Genomic DNA, 27,372 nt, shown 5'->3' with positions numbered 1-27,372 from the left:
TACAGTCAGTGTTTTTACAGTCAACAAGTTTGTACCTAATACATCTTGAAAAAAAATCATAAGTTCAAAAAATCAAATTACAATTTCCAGTTTCACTGTAATGATAGTGATTAACATTAAAGTTCAGAAAACTGAAATACAGTTATAACTCAAACTGATTGTTCAGAAATGTTTACAAAAATCAGCCACAACAGTCTATAAATGTTAAATATAAACACTTTACAAAAATCAGAAATAAGTCAATTAAAACATTAATTTTCAAACAGTTATAAGGCATCATAATGAAATGGTGAGCATACATGTATTTCAGTGAGTTAATGTCAGGGAATGCATAGAAATAGTGCAGGATCTACAAATAAACACACAATATTTTTAATCAGACAAAGTTATTTTGGCCTTACAGTAGAAAATCACTTTCACAGCCTGTGATATTCTCACAGAGATCTCTCTGTGCTCTAAGTTGTAAACCAGTAACAGTCACAGTAACAGTCTGTGATCTCCAGGAAACAGATTCAGACTATAAAGATTTTACCAAGTCATTCATCAACATAGATAACCAAAACATTTAGAACATGTGGTTTCTTTTACAACTGTAATTCAGTGTTGTGTGCAAGAAAACACAATAAAATATCATAAGTGTCATATTCTTTAAAGCTCCTGTAAAGACTTTTTTTGGTCATGAATCAGACTGAAATAAACACTGATGCCTCTATATGAGCTTAAATAAAACAATATTAGTAAGATTGTTAATTTTTATGTGGTTATATTTTGTGCCTTAAAACAGCTGATGGGGGGTAGGTGTCTGGTCAAATGATTATCAACTGGAAAGCACCATTTACACATGGGCAGGACAAAACCAGCAAAGACCAAGAAGTTACTGCTTTTTCCACAGGGGGCACCAAAATCAACACACCAAAAGGTCCTCACAGGAGCTTTAACAGTCTGAACAGTGTACCATGTGATAAAGAATGAACAGTGGAATGAACTCTAATCTAAAACTATTATTCAGCATAGAAATATTTCATCATACTGCACATATTTATTTTCAGTATCAAACCATTAAATTTGGTTAAGCACAGATAATCAGCATACAAAGTTTGATTAGTATTTAATCGTTCATTTTCTTGTGCAACAAGTGTCAGTGTTTGGTCCATGTTTTCAGTAGTGCTTTGTTATACTAGTGCATGCAAAGGGACAGATTTGTGAGCTTAGTCAGTTGACATCTGTTTACAGAAAACAAATATTTACAAGTAAACTATCCATGCTAAGGACTTAACATTGTTTAATATCCAGTCAAAGCAAAACTTGGCACCTCAAGTCTCAGAAATGGTCTGACTTGATGTATTTTTTTTTCTAAAAATACAAGAGGTATTGTCTTTTTATGTTTTTCTGTGCTCTAAACTTAGTGTCTCTCCTAGAAGCTCAGTGTTGTAGTGTTTTAGATTTTATTTTGACTCCTTAGAAGTGGGCTTGCTCTTGTTTTGTATTAATGCAATGATATTCTTCCCACTGTATCATAGAGTACATCTGAGTGGGTCGCAGACTGTAGGAAATTCTTTTGATTGCAGAGGATGTTTTCCTTCCTCTAATTCTCTGCAGAGGAAAAATCATCCCCCACTGACCTCTACTTTTATGTCCTTTATCTCCTCTGTCTCCAATTCCCTTTAGACTACATCGCCTGTTGGCTTCACTCCCAGTCTTAACAGAAGCTAAGTTTCACTTTCATTTTTTTTTCTCCTATACAGTGCTACGTTGTCCCACCCTTACCCAGTCCCAGAAGTGCTTTTTTTTAACAGGAGCTGGTCTGCAGGTTGCTCTCAGTGAGGATGGAGGTGATGGTGGAGGGATCGTACAGGCTGTCGTCGTCATCTGAGCTGAGAGCTGATGAATCCAAAGTGGGCCTCATTGCTGCCTGAGTCTTTCTCCTGTGACACAAAGTCATCATTAACAACATTATAGCATAGCATTATAAGATGTAAGAACACGGTTTAATTAAAATTTGCATTAGTTAGTGTTGCATGAAAATCATAGAGCTCCCTCTGCTGGCACACAAAGGGAACAGGCTGGATTTTCTTACATCTAGAAGGAGGATTTCAGTTTCCCTATGGCACATGAGTAATGTGCTAATTTTTTACGTAACACCTCTTGACACTTGGGTGACTGTAGATCTGTTTTACACGCATCCTGTTGTAAAATACCGTCCCTCAGGGAGTCTGTGTGAGTCTCTACCAGGTGTCTCTAAGTGTGTCTAACAGCTGAGGAATCTAGGTTCACAGCAAAAAGCGTCATTTACATTCACTTTTATTCCTTCTGTGACAAAATGAAGGGGAACGTGTTTTTTCTCTCTTTGCTCACTCACACATATTCACTGTGTTAATTTGGCTGCCAGGAAGTGAGTTGCATAATCCTTACCAAAAGCTCACACTGTGAGTAACTAAATAAGAGACAAAAGGGAAATGCTCACTTGAGCTCAGTCTCCAGAGCAGTGACTCGGCCCTGCAAGGCCTCTTTGAGCTCCATCTGTTCCTCCATGTCTCTCTGAGCCTTCCTCCTGAGTCCCTCGATTCTCTCCAACTCCGTCTCTCCTTCATCCACCTGCCTCTTTAGAGCCTTCACCCTTAGAGAGAGCTGCAACGACAGTTAAAATAAGGTTTGATTGTACACTTTTATGTTCAAACACTGACCTGAAGTAGGAGGTGAATGTGTCTACCTGGTCAATCTGTTCGGAGTTGGTTTGTCTCTCCTCATCCAGAGCCATGTTCAGCTCCTTTAATTTCCTCTCCAGACGCCGCTGAGATGCAAACACAGAGTTTTTCTCCCTTTACAAACACACAAGAGGAAGAGAGCAAGAAATGTTTGCAGGTTAATAAGTAACATTCTTCATCTAAGCTCCTGTCAAAACTTTGTGCAGCCCAACATTAGCTACCTGTCTGATCCAATCCAATCCAGTCCAATCCAAATTTATTTATAAAGCACATTTAAAAACAACAAAGTGCTGACCAAAGTGCTGAACAGTAAAAATTTAAAACAATAAAACAAACAATAAAACGCAGACGTAGCACCGAAGTAAAAACTGGAGGACATAAATGGATCAACAAAAACAGAAAGGAATAAAAGTCAAATCCTTAAGCAGAGCTGAAAAAAGCATTTTTAAGTTTGATTTAAAGACAGGCAGAGAGGGGGACAGTCGAACATGAGGAGGAAGAGCATTCCAGAGCTTTGGCGCAGCTACTGAAAAAGCTCGGTCACCCCTGAGCTTCAACCTTGACCTCGGGACGGTCAGAGGACACTGGTCAGAGGATCTGAGAGTCTGAGATAAAATATGGAAAGAAAGGGAGGAGCAAGCCCGTTTAGAGACTTATAAGTTAATAACAAAATTTTAAAATCAATCCTAAAATGCACCAGAAGCCAGTGAAGAGAGGCTAAAATGAGGGAAATGTGGTCATATTTATGTCGACCAGTTAAAAGACAAGCTGCGGTGTTTTGAACAAGTTGTAAACAATTAAGAGAGGTTTGGCTGGCACCAAAATAAAGTGCATTACAATAATCGAGACGAGTCATGATAAAAGCATGCATAACCTTCTCAAAATCATGAAAAGATAAAAAGGACTTGACCTTGGTTAAAAGATGAAGATGATTTAAAAAAAAGAAAAACATGAACACCCCCAAATTTTTGGCAGTCTTTTAGAAAGGGCTCAAGAGTGGACAGATCACTGACAGCACTGGGGCTGGTACAGCCGCCATGGGGTCCAAAGACAACAACTTCAGTCTTATTCTCATTTAGCTTAGGAACATTGAGAGCCATCAAGGCTTTAATGTCTCTCAGACAGTCCAGCAGTGGGCCTAAGGCGCTGGAAGCTCAGATTTTCAGTGTTAAATACGGCTGTGTATCGTCAGCATAGAAATGAAATGAAATGAAATGTCATATTTTTTTTAAATAGGTCCCAAGGGGAGCATATATAATGAAAAAAGAACTGGGCCAGGTATGAAGCCTTATTCTGCCATTGACTCTTGTTTGGTGTTTGGTGTGTTTGGTGGATTGGATGATTGAAGTTTGACGAAACAAGACATATTGGCAATTCAACAATTTATTCATTTAACAAACAGGAGCCTCAGTAGTGTGTACACAGCCACAACAGCCTGGCACCTCCTTCTCAAGCTCAAAACAAGAGTCAATTTTTGCAACAGCAAAAAAAGCTGTTTGGCATTGGCAGAGAAGATTTGACAATTTTTCATGGGTGCAGCCCACATACTCAGCTCTGCTGCTCATCCCACAAATGCATGTTCCTTACAAACGTGGCACCATTTAAAAGGGAAATAAACAGGCTTTCCATAAGATTTATTGCTAAGAAGCTTTGTTGCAACAAAGAAATAATCTACCAAACACAAATTTCCTTACTTTTTGTGCTCAGTTTAGTTACTTTATCTCTGGCTATGTTTGCTAAAGCTCACATAACTAGAGTGCTAGCAAAGTAATGTTAGATTTAGCTAAAGCTAACAAAGCTAAAGTGAACCGCCATTCCCCCTGCCATTTCTAAAATGGGTCTGTTTTATTTATGAAATGTTTCTTAGTCTTCAGTGTTTACAGTATAGATATATCATTATCGTAACTATCAGACGTTTTTATGAACAAAGTTGAAGTTGAAAATGAAACAAAACTGGAAATAGGTTGCATCAGCAAATTACAGCACTTCCATTCTGACAGAGGTGGCGTCTCAGTAACGGTCATTCATGTTTTGCGCTGCTTAATTGTGATGTAATAAAACTATTCACTGCTTTTGCTTGTCTGTTCTGTTGATGGAGCCCCCCCCCAAATTGAGACTCCATCCCCACCTCTGTAGCACTGTGGTCCCACTAGATATTTGCAAGTTGAATAAAGATATATGGCGCAGCTCTGACCTGTTCTGTTGTATAATGAGCACTGTTAAATAAAAACTGCACTCTATAAGGAATATTTACAAAACAGTAAAACACAATTTTTGTGAGGGATAAATTAATAAGGGAAAAAAGCTGTCAAAATTGGTTTTTCTTGTTAAAACGGTAGGCTTTTTGCCTGCAGCATTAACCAACAAGGCAATCTTTTGCAGCTTTTCTCTTTCAATCATGTGAAATGTATCAATAAAGTGAAGACAGTTCACAAATTTCAGTAAATACATCTTATGGAGTATAACTTTTACTAAACAAAGTCCTACATTTAAATTGAGGATTATGCAATAGAGGTGTCAAGAGCTTGGCACCGTAACTCACTTGTCATCTTTTGTTATTATTTTGACTGAGAGACCCCTGGCAGTGGAATTTACACACTGTGCTTAATGATCACAAGGAAATAGCACTACTCAAAACTTGACATCACTGACAAAGCCACTGCTGGAAATACTTTTTTAAGATTGACAAATCAGCTGTAAGAGTGATGGCTCTGATTTCAAATTTAGAGTATGCTGCAATGTAGAAGTATAACCTGTAAATCAACAATAATACCAACAGCTTCGCTTTTGCTAAAGTTGATCAGACTTTATATGGCTCTATTCAAAAACGTTCAACAAAATATACATAAAGGAGGAAAAATCCAGTCCAGAAAAAAATGTTGATCTGTTGCTGTGTACCTTTCCTCACTCCGTAGGCGCTCCTCCAGTTCCTGGATCTTGTTCTCCAGCTGCTGGACTCCAACCGAAGAGCGAGACTGGCCCTCCATGTCAGCCACACGACTCCTCAGCTCCTTCAACTACAAGGTCAGACGCACACAAACAACAGATTAAAAACACATTTAATATTATCAGTCTCTATGTTATAGAAAGGAACGTGCAAGAACAGACAGAGGTCTCCAGTTTCTGATTATGATGTTAGGTGAAAAAAAATGTGGTTTGTTTGTATTTACATGTCTCTCCATGGAGTTCTTGTCCAGCTCCAGATCCTGTTTGGATGATCTCTCCTGCATGAGCTCAGAGCGGAGCTGATCAATCTGATCTCTGCTCCTGTTTACTCTGTCTGCCATCATCTCTGCACTGCTCCTCTCCTCCTCCACTTCCAACTCTAAACGCTTCAGCTTGTCCTGAGAGACACAACAACAAAAACCTTTATTAGATGTAAAAAAAGTATAAAACATGATCTGTATGAGCCCTTATGCAAAAAGTGTTCATATTCAAATACTGTTGGCTGGCTTTACTTTTTGATAATGCATATTAAGCAGCTCTGAGGGTTTTTTATTTCAACTGTGTTGGTTTGAATTACAGATAACAACAAAACAGAAGCAGAGACAGCTATGCTAACACTAGATGCAGATCAGAGCTATTACTGTATAAGCACTGTAATGACAGTTTATTTTCTCTGATCATAAGCTGAGCATTTGTGCTTATTTTACCTCCAGGATGCGAATCTCCCTGGTTTTCTCATTGAGGCCGTTCTTGCCGGCCTCCAGCTCCCCCTCCAGGTGGCGCAGTCGGTTTGAGAGAAGCTCTTTATCCAGCTGGTGGTTGTCTCTCTCCTCACACGCCAGCAGAAGCTCCTTCTTGTGTCGTGACATCTAGTCAGATTTATCATAATATTAGACACAGAAATGCCACACAGGATCATCATCACTGTATTGTTTTGCATGTGGATACATAAATACAAGTATTCGAGCGTGCACCCATGAATTTTATCTGTCACAACTATAAAAAAAAACAGGCAGGCCAAACATAATTTTCTTATGAAAGTAACAGGCCAAGAAAGTAAGCGAGCATGTAGATAAACACTAAAAACACACCTCTTCCTCCAGTTTCCGTAGGTTTATGCGATTTCTTTCCAATTCACTCTGAGCGTCAGTTCCGTGACGCTGCGCCTCCTGCATTTCCTTGCGTGCCCTCTCTCTCTGCTCCTCCAGCTGAACCCTGAGAGCCTGCATCTCCTCTCTTGAGGATGTGGTCAGAGATGCATGCTGACAGAGACAAACAAACAGGGGGAATCTTATTTGTGCTCTAAAGCCTCTGATGAGGAGGTGTTTAAAACTAATTAAGCTTTTGTTTTAAAAGTAAGTTTTGCTTTTTTACCTCTTTGTTGAGTTTCTCCAGAGCTCTCCCTTGCTGTTGTTCTGTCTCCTCCAGCTGGCTGATGGTCTCTTTCAGTGTCTCCTTCTCCTTCTCGGAGTCCTCCAGACGCTGGCTCAGCTCTTGCTGCTCCTGGCTCAGTCTGGAAGCTTTTCTCTTGGTTTCATCCAGCTCTGATCTCAATGCTCGGGCCTCAGTGTGGAGGGCGAGCTCTGCCTCGGAGTTCTCTGTGGCATTCATCTGCAGCTGAGCCTGAAGAAATCAGAGAAGATACCAAATCACAGCAAAATAACTCTTCAGGTTCAGGCTCATTTATTTGTAGCTAGTGAGATAGTGGCATCTATACATAAATCACAAAACAAATGCATCTTGAAACAAACAAAACCATTCAAAACCTACTGAAACATGATACAAATGACTAAAAAACAATAAAAGTGATAGCCTAGGATGATACATTAAACAAACTAAGGAGAAACACTGACATAGGGACGCTATGTTACTGGATCACTGTGTGCACATGGGCTTCCATCAACTGCATCAGTGCACTTCAGCTTTAAGTCTACTGTGTGTGAGAGTATGAAATCTACCTCTAGACGTGACAGTTTCTCTCTGAGGCGTGCGTTGGCCCCCTCTTGCTCCTGCTGGGCGTCTTCGAGTGTTTTAATGTCAATCTGAGCTCTAATTAGACGTGTGTCTGTGGCCTTTGCTTCCTCCTCTGCCAGTGAGAGTTTCTCTTTGAGCTGGTTCGCTTCACTGCGTGTCTCATCAAGCTTCTGCTCCAGCTCGGTGATGATAGCTGGGTTTGGGAGCTAAAGGCAGGAAGAAATATAAACAAATATAACAGAAAAGATAGGATAGATTAGAATAAAAATACTAACCAAGCAATGTTTGAAGAATATTTTTTACATCTTAACCAATATCAAAACCGAACTATTAACTTTGTTTAAATCTATTTCGAATGTAGCTAACCTTTTTGTTTTTCTCCTGTGCTTTTGCAAAGTCATCTTTGGCCCTCTGCAATTGGTCCTTTAGTCTATTAATCTCATACTTCAGCTCTGCTTCCTGGTTCTGGTGAGACTTTTTGATGGAGATGACCTCCATTACTTTCTTATCAAACTCCGTCCTTTGCTTCTCCACCTCAGACTTTGCTTTCTGTAGTTCGGCGTTGCATTGCTGGAGTTTCTGAGCAAAAACACAGACAGCTTGATAAGCAAATGCACTTTAGTTCATCAAATACACCAATTTATCAGCCCCCAAAATGTTGTAGATCAACTGAGGTTGAATATTTATTTGCTGCACCTGGTTGAGGGACTGTGTGGTGCTGGGGTCTGGTATCTGCTGTTTCATGGTGCTCACTTTCTCCTGTAGCTCCTTCAGTTCCTCCTCTGATTCCTCTTTTTCCAGACGATTCTGCAGAAGTCTAAAAAGGAGATCCAGTACAGTAAGTCTAAAAGAGCAACTACATATACAGCTTTTGTAAGCACTGCTTGATTATCTGAACGGCAGCAGGTGGATTGTAATAGTGATTCATGACTTACTGGCTTAGTCTACTTTGATGTAGTCAGTGAGCATATCAGTCATTAATCTATCTTTAGACAACAGGCATTAAATCATCATTTACTGTTAGCACATAAAAAAGATCAGATACAGTGTATTCAAAACAAAAAGGCCTAGGAAAGACAAAGAAACAAAGAAACTGATGGCCGTCCACACCACTCATTCATTTCTTTAGAGTTTTTGCGTTTAATAAAGAAACAAATAGCCAAAAGTAAAAATAATGCTCTAGGCTGTGACTGACCTCAGTGTAATTCCTGCTTAACCATATTCCCATCTGGAAGCATAGCTTCAAGGTGGAGGGTTTCCTGCTATATGTTTAAATTTAGATTATTCAGATGCTATAATCAGACTGCAGGTGTGGATTGCCTTCAAACTACAGACAGACAGTTAGCACAGCTAACCACATCTACGGCTCTGCACAACTAAACACAAATGTTACTTCTTAGTGACTCTCACTGTGTTTTAGGGCTGCTGGGTGGCTCTCTGACAGAAAGAGGGAGAAACAGTGACCAGGTGGAATGAGGGAGAAGAGATTGAAACACATTAGTAGTACAGCAGGTACAAAGACAAACCATGAAAAGAACCCGACAGAATCCATGTCCAAGTAATGACTAGACGAGTAAAACACATGTAGGTAACACTAAAAGGACCTCTTTAAAAACAACATGGGTTTCTAAAGACTCACTCTTGTTTAGTAGTTCGAAGTTCATCTCTGGTGGCGTGAAACTGCTCCATCCAGTGGCTGCTCTCGTCTCTACAGTCCTCTAGCTGCTGCTGAAGGGAGCGAATGGATGCATTTACCCGCAAACGCTCTGCTTCAATCCCTGCATGAGACTAAAACATAAGACAGAATAAGTAAGGGCATATTTCATTATTAACCTCATTTTCATAGACATAATTAAGGGCTGATGGATTAATCATTCTACAACAGATCTGAGACATTTAGTGCATCAGGGCCGGATATATTTAATGCACTTGTTCATATAACTTTATCTCTTGTGATCCTTTCTTTTCACTAGAATTTTATCATTGTATCGATCGCTGACAGGAAGTTCACATGGAACATGCTCTAGGTATACCTGTGAACAAATATGTGAATATGGATGCAACTGGAAAAACTTTGATGAAATTAAAATAAATTAACACAATAAATAGCAGATTTATTTTTAAGAATACAATTCACAAACCTGACCTTGTTAATGTCAGAAATAGACTGCTAACCATTGGTTAGAACAGCCATTATCAAGGTTTTCCCTGTGGTAATCTGGTGTGAAAAGCCTGCTGTAGCTCTGTGCTGTTGAGCCCTCCTGTGTATGAAGCTTTTTTTTGTTTAGTTTCTACATTTTGAAAAAAGGTGGACCAGCAAACTATTCAAAACAATCACTAGCATGTCAATCTAACTGACAGCAAAAATTAATAAAGCAACTCTTTAAAAGAATCCTGACATATTTGCAACAAAATTCACAGTGAAACTAAACCTGTGGGGCTATGAGGGATCTCAACAAAATCACTGACATTGGTCAAGGTATCTGTAATTGAGACATGGTTGGTCTACAAGCTAAACATTATGCTAGGACAGAAATATTGCCACTGCAAAAGATGAGAAAATGACAAGCAGGAGGTAAGTTTTGCTCCTGCGGTCTTGGCTCAAGAGTTTGTTTGCTCATTTTTGCATGAATCTTAATAAATTCTGAAGTCATATCATTGAAAAATTGTTGAAACTAGTAGTTTTTTGATTCTACATACTTCATGTGATAAATTATCTGTTATTTTTATGTGTATTACCTGAACTATGGGAGTAACAGAAAAGAGAGAGAGCGAAAGAGAGAAAGGAGGAGACAGCAGACAGCAAGGGGAGATCAAATAAGAGCAAGTGCTGAATTAGTGACAATCAAGCAGTCACAAAGAAAATGGATTTTATCTTCCTGATTGTTTTACAGAAGTCAAGCTTTTAAGGTCTCAGAAATATGCCAGTACTTCAGCTTTGATGTGAGGGAGGGTTCATGACGTCAACTTTTCCTTAAAAGTTTTTGATTATATTCCAACCTGAGGACTAAGCACAGCTTCCCCCTCCGGAGTAAATAATGGCACCAATAAAATAACCCAAACAAGACAGTAAGAATATAGAGTCAGAGCAAAAACTCCCACCATGCACTTCAGATAATTCAGAGGGACTGTTCTATTTTGGGTAGATATTATTTCTAGGAAAATATTCTTATTTTGTCTCTTATTACTATTAACATAATAATACTATGTATTACTACTACAAAATACTAATATTTTGGTATGTGTTCAGTGACCCTTTTTAATGTGCAGGTTGGGATCTAAATTAACTAATAGTGCTTTAAGACAGACACGGTTCTGGCTGTGTTATGAAGTCTCAGAACCTTGGGGCTTAGGGTTAGGGTTAGGGTTAGTGGGAGGATGTTACTCAGGTTTATTAATTATTTGGTCTGGTGTTCAGTTTAACCCAGCCTTCACTATCTCTTCCACAAGTTTGGCGTATTACTTGCTTTTCTACTACTCTCCAGCTTCACCTGGAATTCTGCAGATGCCAAACATTTTGCAACCAAACATTTTGTCTCCTCAGCAGACAACTTTTTCTCCATTTTCAACACGTCTTTACAACTTAAATATGACCAGCCAATCATGATGTCACGGTTCGCAAGGAAGAATTAACTAATTTTTGTTCCAGCTGAGAACCAGCTTTTCAGATTTTAAACCTTTTTTTTTCAGTTTGAATGTGCCAGCCGGTTTGGAACCTGGATCTGGCATGGAGCCCTGCTGATTTGAAAGGCCTATAAGTTAACCACCTTTTTTCATGTTTTGTTGCCCTTTTATCAAAACAGGTATACCTATATATTCATTTTCACAATTATTCTATTGAAATACAATATTCTGGTATTAGGACAACTCTACTGTAAAGTCAGTTTGAAGAAATGATAATCTGGCGGCCGTGTTCGTGCTCACACCTGAGACACCTGCTCCATGCTGCCGCGGAGCTTCTCCATGTCAGCCCTGTACTGTTCCCGTAGTGCCTCGATCTCTTTGTCGTGTGTTGCAACCTCCTCTTTCAGTGCTCCTTTAAGAGCTGTTAGCTCCCTCTCTCTCTGCCTCAGCGTCTCCTCCAGCTTCTGTTTCAGCTGGCAAACCTCCATCAGCTGCGTCTGACAAGACATCAGATCCTGCAGACGATGGGAATATACCCTATTAACATGATACTCCTGAATTTACAGCCTTGTGCAGCGTGGTATTTTAATACATACTAGGTCTGTGCAATTTTATCCCAACAGGAACTAAAGAAAATATTACTTGAGCTATAAAAGCTTTTGTCTCTTTAAAATTTACAACCATTAAAAAAGCTTTTCAGAGGAGCCTTTTATATCCTGTATTTTAAGTGGATAGCTCCTGTGTTTCTATTTCAGTGTTATTTTAAGCTTGGTTCTCTGCTCTACCGTCTTGTTGCTGCTTTCTCTCCTCAGTTCATCCTGAAACTCAGCCAGCTGGTCCTCCATCTCTCGGACCCTTGCCTCCGCATTCTCCCTATCCATGCGCAGCTGAGTCAGCCTGCAAGGAAAAGAGGGCATACACAAAGCGCAGTGATTATTTGCACTTAAATGACCCTGACACACTTGTGTTAGTCATGTGAATTAGTTATAGTAACTTCTTGTTGCATGAAATTGTGAGGATTGTGTGTGCTTGAAAACAAAGTGGGCTTATCATGCTGCCCTCTTACTCCAGCCAACCAAGACTGACGGACAATAGTGCCATGCTTCTTCCTGCTTTCCCCTCTGTGTTTGTGTATTAGTGTGTTTGAATGAGTGCACTGTATGCTTTTGTGTTCTCACTCTGATTGTGTGTCATTTAATTCTTTCTTCTTCCGGTCCAGCATCTCCTGGAGCTGCAGGTTTTCATCCAGGCAGGACTCGAGCTCAGCTTTCAGAATGGGATCAGAATTGCTAACAGAGTCCTGCACACGAGCAGACATGATGAATAAATGAGAGCAGGGAAACATTAGACATCAGGTAGCTCTGCTGGGACAAACAATGGGCTTTGAGGAAATGTTTAAGCAGTGGCCCACCGATCAATATGCATAAGGGATTAAGTTCTTAGGAGCTATTAAAGATTAAGACCTGCCCACCTTCTTTAAACCGACATATAATGAGTCATTATTGGAGTTAGATTATTGTGTGTGTGCACCTCTGACTGGCCCAGAAGGCTTTAGGGATTAATCTGAGGATTAATCTGAAGCACACTCCAAGGAACCCCCAGCCCTCCTGGTTAGATTAGTTTAAAAGAGATAAAAACTCTGAGGACAGTTTCCTTCTCCAACCATCCAACAGCTGATTTATTTCTTTAGATAGCTGGAACTCTCACTTCGAGTAGGCCTGGAGGAGTTTTTATGTGAGGTATCAGCAGTGGACCGTGAACTTGGAGCTGATTTTAAGAGGCATACTAATCTGTGAATGTTAAATTCCTCTTGTAGAGGCCAGTTTCAATTAGCAAAGGGAATTTGGAGTAGTTTGGTGGGTTGTCCAAGGCATCTGAGCTACAGGAGCAACACAAAACTATTGCAGTCCTACCATTTTGTCTACTCTCTATTTGAAAAAAAAAGTACTTTAATTTGGTTTTTGAGGCCTTAAAATGATTAAACTATGGCTAGGCAGTCTAGTGCTATCTGATACAGGAGTTTAAACATACATTTTACATGTACAAGGCAGTTTTTGTTGATATCTGAATTACACTCAACTCTTCAAACTCTTTATAAACATACCTAATCCTTACAGTGCTGATAATATCATACAACTAATATGTACATATTCAAGACATTCAAAATAAATTAAGGACTGTAAAAGTAAGTATAGAGTATAGAGTAGTCATAGGTGTCTTGGTGGCCTCTCTCACTATTCTCCTTCTTGCAGCTGAGGACAGCTTGATCTAGCACATGTGCCATATTTCTTCCGTTTCTTGATGATGGATTTACCTGAACTCTGAGGGATGTTCGGTGCCTTGGGCATTTTTTTTGTGTCAATCCCCTGACTTAAAGTTTTCAACAACCTTTTCTTTAAGTTGCTTGGAGTGTTCTTTTGTCTTCATGGTGTAATGGCAGTCAGGAATACTGATGAACCAATGACCGTACCTTCCAGACACAGGTATTTTCATAGTATGATCACTTGAGGCACTGAGATGCTCCCCATTTCATTAATTATGGGACCACTAGCACCAATTGGCTGGACCCCTCTGATTTTGGCCAGTCCCTTTAAAGTGGGTGAATATTCATTTTTACCTTTTTATTTATTTTATCGTATGGCAAGATCTAACTGTCTGACTTTAGATTGCTTTTCTCATTTCTGGCAGTAACCAAGGCAATCAGTGAAATTAAAAAAAAAAAAAAAAAAACTAAAAAAAAACCCCTAAAAACTATTGCTTTTTTTTATCATTTCATTCCTAGCAGAAAAGGTGATGACTATACCTTGAATCCATGGTTTTCAACCACTGTATTACAGCACACTTAAGTGCCGTGAGAGATGTATGTCATGGGAAATCATCCAATTTCAATAAGTTGCAGCAAAGAACTGACGTAATAAGGCCTTTGTTGCAGGTTTGTGCATTCTTGTTTTGTAGATGAGATGCCATCAGAGCAATCTTCTTTTTTTTAAAAATTGAGCATATGCCATTAGTTCAGGCTGGTCAGAGAGTCAAGCTAAGTGCTGCCATACGATTGAGATCAGTTGTTCTCACGCAAGCCCTCATCATGTTGCCATATTTCAACTGCTCAAGCCTGGCTACGCTTTGCTGATCCCTCTGCATTCTGCTTCTTGCAATCTTCCTCCACCCCAGCTACTTCTTTATTTTGCTCTGATCTGGGTGTTTTGCTGCTTCTCTTTCAGCCTGAGGCAGGATCTGCGAAAGGCAAGATCATGTGCTCTTCCTGCTGGATGCTTTCCACGTAGACTAGCGGAAGGGCAGGGGGATCCCAGTACAGCCACAATGGCAAAAATACATAATGGCAATAAGAGCAATTTAATAATTGCTAATTAAAAAAATGTTAAAACACAAATCATGTGTGTCTTGACAAAGTGGTCCTGACTGAATTACAATTACAGACATTATTAGGGGTTATGAAGTAGATTACACTGAAAGGTGGGCAATATTCAACACTCCTCATGAATGCTTACAGAGTGGGCAAAATATAAGGAACACCTTTAAATTCAATGCACTTTACTATAGTACAGTACCTGCTCTGGATGCATTATCAGGGAGCTCTGAAGTTTATCACTATTTGTAAAACAATCACACATCAATGTTTGTTGTATAAACATGACTACAGCACTGGCATGTTCTTATTAAAAAAGGCTAGTTTCAGTCTACTTTCTTCATACCTTGCAAGCCATAACAGTAAGGAGGGCACAGAGACTCATAATCTTCACATCCTCTCTTTACTGTCTATTCTAAAGGTCAGACATAAACTAAGGAAAAAACATCTAAATGTGCGGCTGCCTTTGCTTGGAATTAATTACAAAAAGACCTGAAACTTAATTAGCTGGTCTCATTGGGTGCTTTAAAGAGGATACTGAATGACTTGGAGGCAGACACATCTGGCTGCAGATGTTTTGCCTGACAAATATTTGCTTATCTAATTACTTCATGTTTTTTAATGTGTTATTATGCTTGTATGTATGGTTGCTCATTGTCTGTCAGAAACTGCCTGCCTGAGCAAGGACACTCTTAAAGAGAGAGACTTTTAATCTCAACATTGCTGATTAAATTAAAAAAAAACATACTACATTTTACTATGACTCCACTAATAAATCTAAAGCAAAATCAACTTTCTAACCATGTTAATAATACAATAAAAATGTGGACACCTCATAAAAGTAGAATTTAAGGTAGAACTGTTGTATTGGGTTAAATTAGATTGCACAGATACAACTGATGGTGTAAATGCCAAACCACATTAATTTGTGTAATACTTACACTTCTTTCTGCTTGTAGAGCAGCGTTTAGTTCTGCCACCTTTCTTTCAAGCTTCCTCTTTTCTCTCAACCACTCTTCCTGTGCCCTGTCTTTAGGCTGTTGAGGAAAAAGTACATTTAGATAAAAACAAGGGCAAAACAGCCTCAGACAGAATCAGGAGTAATGAAAAATACAAACCTTCAGATTCTGAATCCTCTGAAGGATGATTTTGACTTTGTGTTTGATGATAACATCACTCTCGGTTGACCTGATAAGAGACAAAAAAGCCAAATTTAAAAGAAATCTATTTAATTAATAATGGTGATCTAACATTTCACCACTTTAATGTAATAAAAATCTAAATGTTCTTGGATCGTATAACACATAGGTCCATACCCTTGTCTCAGGATGTTGTAAATAGTCTGCATGAACTCCTCCTCCTCACTGCTCATCTCTGCACTCTGACCCTGGTCCAGTAAAAGGTCAGGAGTCACCTTAAGATACAGATCAGAAAACTACTCTTGCAATGCTGCATGCTGTGTGGTGTTTGGAACTCACTGACATATTGATGACATAGCACTACACTTGTTTCTCTCTTACTTGAGCCTCAGTCGACGTGGCCTCCACAGTGCTGGATCTCCCTGGTGAAGACCATTGATTGGCTGATTGTAGAGGATATGCAGTGCCAGTGCTCTGGCCGCGTCCCAGACTGCTATGAGTGGAGGATGGGGGTGAGGAGTAAGGGTTTGGAGTGAGGAGAGGAGATGTATCCCTAGGATCTTGTACTCTCTGCTGGACTGCGGTAGTTCCACCATCAAACCTGTTTAAGTGTCTGTTAATCAGAGTCTGACTGGTTTGCTGAGGATGATCAGGATAGGAATGATCACTCCTTACTGATCCCACTGACCCGTTGAGCCCTGCTCTATATGAGCCTTCCCACATATTCCTCTCAACGTCTTCCTCTCTACCACCAACACGTCGGCCCCGCTCCTTCTCCCCCCTCGCCCCAATTCCTCCATCCAGGTTCCCATAACTCCCAGACTTCCCATCACCTGGTGGCCTAGACAGCTGAAAGTCCTCCTCCCCCGTCCCTCCCTCTCCATCCCTGTCTAGCAGTGAGCCATGAGACTGAGCACGGCGTAGTGCTCCTCCCTGTCCTCCCCCATTGTCTTCCCCTTGTGTCCCTGTGTTCTCTCTCCTTCGGGGGAGGCTGCTGTAACCAGACGGGTACTGTGTTCTGAGCTGGACTCCATAAGAGTCTCCTTTCTCTCCATCTTTCAGGACTAAGTATGGCTGCCCAGCAATGCCCTGCACCCTGACTGCTACACCATATTTGGAGGTGGTCTGAGTCTTGGTCTTGGGCTTAGGCTTCGGCCCTGGCTGGTCCCCGCCGCTCAGGTCATTGATGAAGCGGATCTGGACGCCATAGTCCACTGGAGTCTTCCGACCTGATGATGGGATGCTCATGCTGGTGCCAGAGCAGAGAGAAGGCTAAGACAAAAAAGGGAGAAAGGTTGAGGTTAGGTTTTTGCTAGTTTACTGTTACTGCAATATGAACATTCATAATAATAACCATATCATAAAAATCTGAATTACCACAGTCAATAAGAACTGTTATTTTCACTAAATAAGCAATGTTTTCTCTCTTTTAAAAACCTGGGTAAAACTGCCATGCTGTCAGACTATTTGGTTGCAATTTAATGAAAATACAACTAGTTATGATCCTCTCTCAGATTAAAAGATGCCAAAATAGTGGTTAATATATTTTAATTACATAAAACATGATAAACAGTTGATAAACATGCATTATTACACATGTAATGAATGTAACATTATTAAACAACATTTCCTCTAGTTTGGTAAATGTTTTCATCCAAAGTGAATGACCAAAAAAGGTTAAAAAGTTCATATTTTTCTGCGTAATCGTACATGCCAAATGAAAGAGATGACTAGAGTCCTGACACCCACTTACAGTAGGTCACTTGTTGCCTTAAATTTTAGGGGTAGATGGATTGTTGGCCAGGCTGATTATCAAGGCCAATAATTGGCACTTGGTAGATTATCTGTATGTGCATTTTATTTGACCAGTAATCAATAAAATTTATTAATGAAAAAGAGCACTACTTTGCCTCTGTTGTGGGATGTATCCATTATCAGTCTCATTAATTACTGATAATCAGTATCAGCGCTGAAAATTCAATATCGGTCAACCCCTATTGAATTTATGCTTCTTTCCAAACAAACCAGCACCACATAAGGCTGCTTTACTTTACAGCATGTTCTGGATTTTAATCCAGATGTTTCTGACATAAGTGTGAGGAAATAATGTTCAAAGCTGGCGGTACCAGCTTGGTTTTTGTTGCTAGATATGGTAGCATGTTTGAGCTGAATGGCTGCAATACACACTGATTTTTTAGCTGCTCTGTGTCATATCTAGTGAGCCTGCATTGTAAGTACTTAGAAACCAGATTTGTCATGTTACCAGATTAAAATACAATAAAATGATAAAATCAATTAATGGTCAGATCTGTTAACAAAAAAGACATCCATCCAACATTGTCCAGTATCTTGGTTCTAATGTCCCCAAGTTGCAGGCAATCATACAAATACAATGACAGCAATTCAGCAGCAAAATTTTTCAAAAATTTAGACCAGGGATGTGCAGCTTTGATTACCAACAGGACTGAATAATTCTATAGACAATGACAAAGGGCCAAAATTGTTACAGATTGATCGCTGATGATTGCTTATTATACAAACATTTATGTTTTTATACTGTAGTGCAAATAAAGATGTTAATTTATTGAGATAAACACAGCTTTGAATCAATTTTAATCTGCATTTTCAATGCAGTCACCATAATAGTCACTTGTCAGTCTCCTTAATTTCTTACAAAACATTTAGTGATGCATACAAAGAAACTTGAAAAAACCTGCATCCAATAAAATCTATAATAAGACATAAAGAAAAAGAACTAAATAAAAACAAAATTAATTGAAAATGAATTTATAAAGAAAAATAGAATAAAGCTGAAATTGAAAAATAACAATAAATATTTCAATTTCTTTGATCAAATAAAAAAAATGAAATAAAAGAACTAACTATGTACCAGTAGTCAAAGACTAAAAGAGCAATGTTTCTGTTTTACTGCTTTCATGACAAATTTTGTCCTGTTTTCTTAAATGAAATACAATAATCATATATGATTGATTGGTAATTAAAAGTGACCTTGGGGCCACATTGAGTGAGGTGGAGGCTGCCAGTTTCCCACCGCTGGTTTCGACAGTGTCTTCTCAATTTTTGGAAGCTTTCACCCGAAAACAAAGATCCGAAGTATTTTTTTTTCTGAAACAGCTGATTATGTTGTGTTGAAAAATATCTAACTATCAAAAACTTTGACAACCTTATTGTTCAGGAAAGTTCAGGAACCCCCACCATCCCTGGAGGTGATTAAAGCATACAATGTCGCACCGAGCATTCAGTAAAAATGTACATTAAGGGCATTTTGCACACATGACTTAAATTTAAGCACAAATCTTGCTTGATACCTCTGTTTTATTTAAAATATAACTCATTTTAAGGGTATCTTTCACGATAAGGGATAAATCATACCACTTTAAATTATTCAAATTTCACTTTGTTTTTTGGAAAGCATCCCGTGACCTCCCTTCAGTGTCTGGCGACCCCCCAATGGGTCCTGACCCCCACTTTAGGAACCACTACTTTAAATAACAATTATAAAAGGAACTGTGGTATTGAATTTTTGTTTGGGTTAAATGCCTATGTTTACAACAATTCTGTTCAGAGAAAGGATGCAGATATTATTGGCACAATATCAGTATCAGCAGGTATTATTGTGAAGTGAAATATTGGTATCGGCAGATATAAATATTTCTGCCTGTATTTAAAGCCTGTGTATCGGCCGTACACATCAGTAGTCTAAATCATATTTCAGCCTTAAATATCAGCTAAATATAATCTGGTACAGGTTGCTGCCAAGGGTGCTACACACCCGAGGAGGCCCACTGTGAGCTCTGAAGATTCTGAGTGAAGCCCCAAATGTAAAACAACTACCAGACTGTCTACTTCCTGCTCCTCTCTCAGCTTTGCTTGACTCAGCCTCTCTTTGCACAGGAGACACTTAGTGTTCTCAACAATAAACAGGAGTATATTTTTTGGTATCAGTATTGGCTAAAATGAGTTTGGAAACACTGGCAAAATGTATATCGGTAAAAATCTAATATCATGCAATATCATGAAATACTGATATCCGTCTCAGCCTATTGAATCCGGTATCAGTCAGGCTTTACTCACAACAGCTGATACAGATAACTAAGAAAGGACAAACTGCTACAGTAGAATCTAAGACCACAGCTCATTTCATTCATGAAATCAAACAGAATATCTTGACAATTGTCAGAAATATCTCTCATTTATCAAAGCTTAATACCACAAGCCCAGCTTTGTTTTGAACAAAACCAGCACACAGATTTATGGGCGTAACACTCAGTTTCTGGTTGTTGGCAGCATGTGTGTGGACTTTAACCTCTGTGCACTCCATTAGTCATTAACCTGAAAGCACACGCCCACATATCACTTTCTCCAAAGCTTTTCCCAACTTTGTGAAGTTTCCCAGACAGATTCTAATCCTCTTATGCTTAAATAAAACAAGTTTCATGGCAACTAGTGAGAATATTTTTCATGTATTTACTCTAAAAGGTGTTACACTCCCTGATCCTCCCTTTTTCTATACTCTGACAGCTGCAGATGAGTAACTCAGAAACTATGTGTAATCACGGCTACTGCACAGACAGTGGTGCACCTTATTCACCACTACCAATGATCAAAAGCTGGACTTCCTGATACTACTTCCACGCCTTGTGTGACATTATGAGACCTCATCCCCATGTCATTACACTGGTATGGTTCATTAAACTCACTCCAAACCTATTACAACACCCCCTCCTGGTCTCTGCACCTTCCCCTCCCTCTCTTGACTTTCCAAGGTGAGAGACAGAAAGTGGGCCTGCCGAGAGGCTGAAAAGGAGGGAGGGTGAAGCGAGAGAAAGAGAGTGAAAAGCGACACTCAGCTTTTCTTCTCTTATCAGTGGCTAGTGTGATAAAATCCTGCACAGCCCCTTCTCCTTGGACACACAAATGACTGCCTACAAAAGTAACCATCCAATAAAAAACTCTGTCTTGCACTGACGCCTACACGCTAATTCTGATGTTTCTGGACAGATTTTGGAGAGATGTACAGTGCTTAACAAATTTATTAGACCACCTGTCATATCAAAAGAATATCATTTCGGTTAAAAAGCTTCTACATATTGGTGTATTAACCATTGCAGAAACATTAAAAAATGATTTTGGTAATTACCAATGCTGTTCATTTAGGGCAGCTGTGGCATAAACCTTACTTTGGGTGGTGGTCTGATAAATTTGTTAAGCACTGTAGATGCAGCCAAAAACCAAGCCGAGTCTCAGTAGATAATGAAGTAAAGTGAGATAGTCTGAAAGGTGCTATGAAGGTGTTTTTCATATAAATACGTAAAGGAAAAATGTCTCAGCTGGCAGCAGGCAAAGCAACATGACACCAACGACCTTTGAGGGTATCTCTGTACTTGTGGTGCATCGGCATCGTCAACAGACAGACCTGCGCGTCAGACGTGCTCCGTTAGGTCGATTTTTATTCCACCCTATGGGAGTCGCAGAGGAAGCACCGTGTCACAACACATTTGTGCAGTTGAGCATGAAGTCTGCAGCCCACTGTCTTCACAGCAAGGTCAAGCAAACATGTCAGGCCCTGAAAGCGCCACAGACACGCCAAACGAAGAGCGCAGAAGACCATGTCCATTGATTTTAGAAGGAAGGCTGATCCAGAGATGGGCAATCTGTAAAGATAAACAGTGCCAAGTGCTCATCTGCATCTCTACATGACTTTAATTTTGCTTACATCACTGAGGAAGAATGCATAACCAACTCCCACAGAGGCAGGGGTGAGGGGGAACCCATCCTTTTGTCCTGCTGATGTGGGGCAGAAAATGAGGGCAGCAATTCTGGGAATGCTAAAATGATCCCATGCTCCATCATTCCCGCCCTAACACTATCTATCTGATTATAATAAGTTTGTCGCAACAATGACTTTTTTGTCCTTCTTCAAGGTTTCTCCCTAAAGCTAATGTCTTTACACACCTATCTAAAATAAACAAACCTTTTTTAACACACAAAGGAGGATAGCAAACAAGTCTCCCTGTGGTCTATTTGGCTTTACAGTCCCTGGTTTGGATAATTTACATGTCAGTGTGCACTCCTTTCATTTGACAGAAAGTGTGAACAATTTGGGATAGTTATGTCTATTACAGCTAATCAACAGTATCTGAGTTTTGGACTGCTGGTAAAAAAAACAGAAACACTGGTTTTCAAATATAAGATAATCATGACTTATTGGGTGATAGCTGCTGCCCTTTACCTCCACAAACAGGCTACAAGGAAAAGACTTAACTCCAAACTTTTAGCTTTAACATGACGTGATTTAAACACCAGCTCAGCTTAATTCAGGTTGGCTTACTCAGTTAAAAGTATAACCCTTGTTTTTTTTTTTTAATTCTGTTGCCAGTAATGCTTTCCCTGCCTGCAGTTACACTGATGGACCCACAGCCTCTGGCCTCAAATTGAATTTTCGCACGGTAAATTGAATCGGAGTGGCTTCCCTGTTAAGATCAGAGATGGGATGGAAAATATAATTAGGATATTAGAACGGCTGTGCTGGAAAATGAACGACAGCAAAGTGTGGTGTCGTGAAATTGCCTCTGCTGACTCACAGTCAGTGTGGTCATGACTTCAGATTATCCCTGGCCCAAAATCATACAGCCGGAGAGAGCACGAGAGACTGATGGTTGCACAAGGAAATCATCAGCCAGTGCATGACCAGAAAAGTGTCAAACAATATTATTTTAAAAGAACCTTAATTTCTCCATCTTGCACAAGGAACTAACAGATTAAAAACTGAAAACTATGGTTGCACTGATTGTGAAATGAGGGCTGATATTGATGTTTTATCTCCTCTTTAACACTCCAAGGCAAGGCCACCTATAAGGGGGGATTTCTGGGAGCCGCCAAATGAGGGGCTGATGGAGATCGGGAAAATCACGATTATGTAAAGTTAAGCTATGATAACCATATTCTATATTTAACCTTTTAAATTATACTGTCTTACAATATAGCATTTTTCAAATGTAAACCCATTTTCTTAAAAACAGAAATTACTTTTTCATTTGTAATGTTAATAATGTAGACTGGTACATTGACTAAACCATATGGAGTCATGTCAGACTTCAAAGCTACGTCATGATATGCACAAACATCAGGGTACCAGGGAATAAAGTAGAAGTAACTGTTATAACAATAAGGGAAAAGTATTTAAATAATTGCAAAATATAGGCAAAAATGGGTTACATGTGGCAATAATCAGCAGAATTAGTTGTGAAAATCAGTTTAAAAATGGCCAAAAACAGGTTGTAAGTGGCTGAAATGGGATGAAGCAGCATATATGGGTTATGAAAGGAAAAAAGTTGCAAAGTTGGGAAATAAAAATGGTGAAAAGCAGATAAAAAGTTGCAAAAATGGGTTTAAAAATGGTTAAAGAAAAGGGCACTTAAAGCAGATGAAAAGTGGTTGAAAGTGGTAAAATGGGTTATACGTGGCAAAAATGTGTGGCAAAAATGGTGAAAATTGGTTGAAAGTGGCAATATGGGTTATGTAAGTGGCAAAAACGTGTGGTAAAAATAGTGAAAAGCAGTCGAAAGTGGCAAAAATGGGTTGAAAGTGGTAAAAATGGAGTAAAAGTTGCAAAAATGTGTGGTAAAATGGTGAAAAGCGGTTGAAAGTGGCAGAAATAAGGTATAAGTGGCAAAAATGTGTGGTAAAAATGGTGAAAAGCGGTTGAAAGTGGCAAAAATGGGTTAAACGTGGTAAAAATGGTGAAAAGCGGTTGGAAGTTGCAAAAATAGGGCGTAAGTGGTAAAAATCTGCAGATATAAGTGGTGATAAACAGTTAAAAGAGGCAGTTGTTGGCATAATATCAACAATCCTAGATCTTTAGTTTTATTAGGTCAAAAGTAAACTTTCCTGCTTATAATCGCTCTTTATGAAAACACTAGTCTGCACCCTCTGTCCAGTTTAACAATTAGCCTACATTTCCTCTATTAAAAATTCATTACATTTTAATCCTTTTTGGAACCTATAATGTATTTTTTATTAAGATTTTCAATTAAATACTAAGATGCCTTTCAATACCATATCTTCATCATTTCAAAATTGCTATTTTAATAAGTGATCTTTAAACAATATCAGACAGATTGCAAAAAATTAGAAAAAAAAAATCAAATCTGGTTTCATGACAACCATTGTGGATACAATGCCGTTCGTTGACTAACTGATCCATCAACCATCTGATTCATTACTTTAGTGTGACAAGAGGCCAACACAGACAATCTGAGTTCACCCCTTTCCTTCTAAGTTTTTCATGATGCTCTCCACAATAACCTTGAAAGTAGAAGCTGTAAGGTTTAAGAAACTCTGCTGGACAAACAGCTGCTCCCCACACCCCCTGTCCTTATAGGACAGGCAGACACTCGGTCCTCAGGGTATTCTCCTTCTCTATTACATTCTTCACATAAAACCCTCCTCTTCCTCTCCCCAGCGGTCAATCCCTCTCCAAACCTGCCTCCTCTCCTCTTTCACACTCAAACAAACAGCCATTTATTCCAGCTCTTCACAAATCCAAAGACCACCATCTTCATAACAAAGAAAGGCCTCAGTGTTACCAAATAATACATAAATGACACCATATCAGGAGCACATAAATACACCCCTCCCTGATTTAACCCACATTCCTGCCTCTAGTTTGTCTCTGTTCTTCTCACTTAAACAGGCTGACTGTCTCTCTGTGAGCGTATGTGATTAATGGGACTTTATCAGCACAATGTAATATTAGACTTTCTTTTATCACTCCGTCCAGAGATATGAAGGCTGCTAGGTCAAACGTTTCTGCCATGTCCACTCTGTTATAAAATGAAAGTGTGTCAGCATATTTAGGGGCTTAGGAAGTCCAGAGCTATTATTATAATTATTGTACTTCAAACCAACCTTCAATACTATAATATACACTTCATTCCTGCTGCATCATCAGTTTCATCTGAGTCCAGCTTTGAACTGAAGAGCTCCTACTCTATGAAGGTCCTTTGAGAGATTGCACTGAGTTTTCAGGTTATTCGATTATCATCCTGCAAAGTTTCCACAACTTAAAAGTAAAAAATAGTCACAAGTAGCCTTAGAGTTGTCAACAATGTTTTAGCATAGCCTCAGCTGTCTAGTTAGTGTGTTAGAGCATTGTTTTTCCTGTGAAACCCCTCAGGGCGCTGGCAGACACAGCTGATAAAATGATAACTGAAGTTTCTGAAGTGAAACGGCTTATAAATATTACTTTATCTAGCTTTGAACGACATTTAAAAGCATTGCATTATACACGCAGTGACAAACATTCACCCTGGGAGTACACTGAATGCATTCCTGCTGTTCATTTCTCTTAACATCAATGTGAAAACAAAGTTATGTTGACTTAATGTTAACGTTAGCTTTGAGTACTTGTCCTATCAAACTAACGTTAGCTACAGAGCTAAATATGCTAACAAACACAAAGTCTGTGACTCAGTACTGTTAGAGATTATTACACAACTAACTTGTGGAAACAAATGAGCCACACATAACATTTGAAAACCTCCCACGAAGAGCATAAGTATCTGACAGGTCGTGTCTGTCTGGTTTAGCTGTCTAGTTAAAAGAAGACCAAAACCAACCGTAAAGTTACCTCTTTCTCTCAACTTTGGGCTCCGCTTCTCTGTGAAACTTCGCTTCCTGTATGTTGACGATAATTTAGGTATTATTAATTGTATTCTTTAAAGTCCACATGGAAATAAAGTGGAAGGAAAAACAACTCTAGTCAAATTCATACGGCAACAAGTTCATAATGCGGTGACTGCAACCTGTTACCTTTGTTGGGGATGAAACTGTCCCGCCCAGCCTCCCCCGTGGGAGCGCTATGATTGGACAAAGAAAGATAGTATAGGCGGGACTTAAGGTACGAGCTTCGGTTGCTATTGGTGGATTCTTTACGTCACTAACTCATTGTGCTGGACAAGTGGCTGACCCTTGATTCATCAACGTAGGTCTTGATTTAGATCAAATAAACAGAACTGTCCAGAAAATAATTTGTCCTGACACGTCTAACAAAATAATAAAAACAGAGATGGACATAGAAAGGTGCATCACTATGTTACATGACTCCAAATCACCAATAGATGGCGCAAGTATCTACCAGCTGGTATTCAGCTGCAGCACCCATGGCCTTTGGATTCAGGCCCTTATGTCCCATGTACTTGCATGACTTACCAAGATACGCAAAAGAATGAATACGTGTAGTTTCTTAGCATTCTGTTAATTCATGTTGTGTATAAGAGAGACATATTGATGAACTGACAAAAAATCTAAATTTGGCCTGTCTTTCAAGATTTTTTCTTCCACTTGAAGCTTCTAACTGTATAAGTCTTAGTTTGAGCCACACTTAAACTACTGCAATGTCATATCCTGGTTATGTTGATAAGCAACAAATCTTGCAATAGAAAGTTATAGAAGCTATATTATGTTCTACATTAAATGCTCCCTGTGAGGCTCTTTTGCATTATCTCATATTTTTTAATCTGACCGAATGCAACATTTTTTAAATATTTGTATGATGTATAATGTAATATATAGCCTCATGTGTGATGTTATTCCAGTTATTACCTCTCCTAGACTTAACCTGAGGAACAGAACACCTAATAGGCAAGAAACCTGCAGAGGCTACAGATCTGGAACGAGCTTGAGAGCAAAATAAAAAAATGTTCTCATCTTGTATGTTTTCAAAAAGAGCTTGAGACCACAGCTACAACTAAAATATGTTCAGTTCTAAACCTATTGTGGCTAATGAGCTCTGATCAACTCTAAATATTGTAACCGTGTTTTACTGAATGAAGTAAACATATAAATAAAACATCTTATATTTTTTATTTGTAAATTGTAAAATCATGTCTGAGCTCCTATCAAAACAAAAAGTAAGTACATTTTTGTTTGGCAGATAATTTCTCTGTTAGAACAATGTTTCTTGGCAATACATCTTATACTGCTGGAAAGCCTGTTATTTTTCCTTTAGAAGTGGTGCCACATTTGTAAGGTGCATGTATTTGTTAACCTGACATGCCAGATGGGTTTGTTTCAGTGAAAAACAAGGAAACGGGCGTATCCATCTGCTTTGCAAGGTTAGCATTTGTGGGATGAGCAGCAGAGGTGAGTATGTGGGCTCCACCCAAAGAAAATTTGCCAAATCACCGCCAGTGCCAACCAGCTCATTTTGCTGTTGCAACTGACTTTTTATGAGCTTCTGGTTACCCCAGGTGCTGACAACCAGGTGCCTGTGGAGGAACATTATTTTAAGTGATGTGTCCAGATTATGAGAATGCTATGCATCTTTATGGTGGCAGAGTGATGGTGTGGGGCATCATCACCCTCTCTAGAAAAATGAGGCTTGTCATCATTGGAGTCAATCTCAATGCAGAGCGATATTGAGATGAGATTCTGCAACCAGTGGCAATCCCACATCTCAACAGTCTGGGACCAAACTCTATCCTCCAAGATGAGACCGCTAGCCCCCGCAGAGCAGGGTTTATCTGAGACTACCTCCAGAATTTGGGAGCGGAGAGGATGTAAGACCTGCCAGCAGTCCTGACCTCGGCCCCAT

The 27,372-nt window shown here is 39.3% G+C and overlaps 1 protein-coding gene across 2 annotated transcripts; it reads right to left on the bottom strand.

The window, feature by feature from the left end:
* Window positions 1-25,560, bottom strand: LOC121514240 (cingulin). Of its 2 annotated transcripts, none has more exons than XM_041794354.1 (20): window positions 25,408-25,560; window positions 16,137-17,027; window positions 15,933-16,030; window positions 15,735-15,804; window positions 15,558-15,653; window positions 12,428-12,549; window positions 12,035-12,146; window positions 11,552-11,764; window positions 9,265-9,413; window positions 8,322-8,442; window positions 7,992-8,204; window positions 7,610-7,831; window positions 7,026-7,274; window positions 6,743-6,913; window positions 6,359-6,520; window positions 5,876-6,049; window positions 5,604-5,722; window positions 2,711-2,819; window positions 2,465-2,628; window positions 1-1,925 (listed from the first exon to the last, which is right to left on the bottom strand). In XM_041794354.1, the coding sequence occupies exons 2-20, from the start codon at window positions 17,001-17,003 to the stop codon at window positions 1,790-1,792; spliced, it is 3,567 nt and encodes a 1,188-aa protein (XP_041650288.1). In that variant the 5' UTR covers window positions 17,004-17,027; window positions 25,408-25,560; the 3' UTR covers window positions 1-1,789. The 2 variants fall into 2 exon arrangements, with proteins under 2 accessions (XP_041650288.1, XP_041650289.1); XM_041794355.1 differs by having other exon boundaries at window positions 15,933-16,003.
* Window positions 25,561-27,372: the final 1,812 nt, after the last annotated feature.

Source organism: Cheilinus undulatus, linkage group 8, assembly GCF_018320785.1.
Source record: "Cheilinus undulatus linkage group 8, ASM1832078v1, whole genome shotgun sequence".
Classification (NCBI taxonomy): domain Eukaryota; kingdom Metazoa; phylum Chordata; class Actinopteri; order Labriformes; family Labridae; genus Cheilinus; species Cheilinus undulatus.
Note: the sequence above shows the minus strand (reverse complement) of the source record. Positions and strands in the feature narration are given on the sequence as shown.

Bases quoted from the DNA above. Each gene is read 5' to 3' on its own strand.
- LOC121514240 (XM_041794354.1), bottom strand. From the start codon at position 17,003: ATGAGCATCCCATCATCAGGTCGGAAGACTCCAGTGGACTATGGCGTC. The intron at 12,147-12,427 runs GTGAGAACACAA...TTTTCCTTGCAG, and splicing joins TTAAATGACACACAATCAGA to GCTGACTCAGCTGCGCATGG. The intron at 8,443-9,264 runs GTGAGTCTTTAG...TCTCCTTTTTAG, and splicing joins CTTCGAACTACTAAACAAGA to ACTTCTGCAGAATCGTCTGG.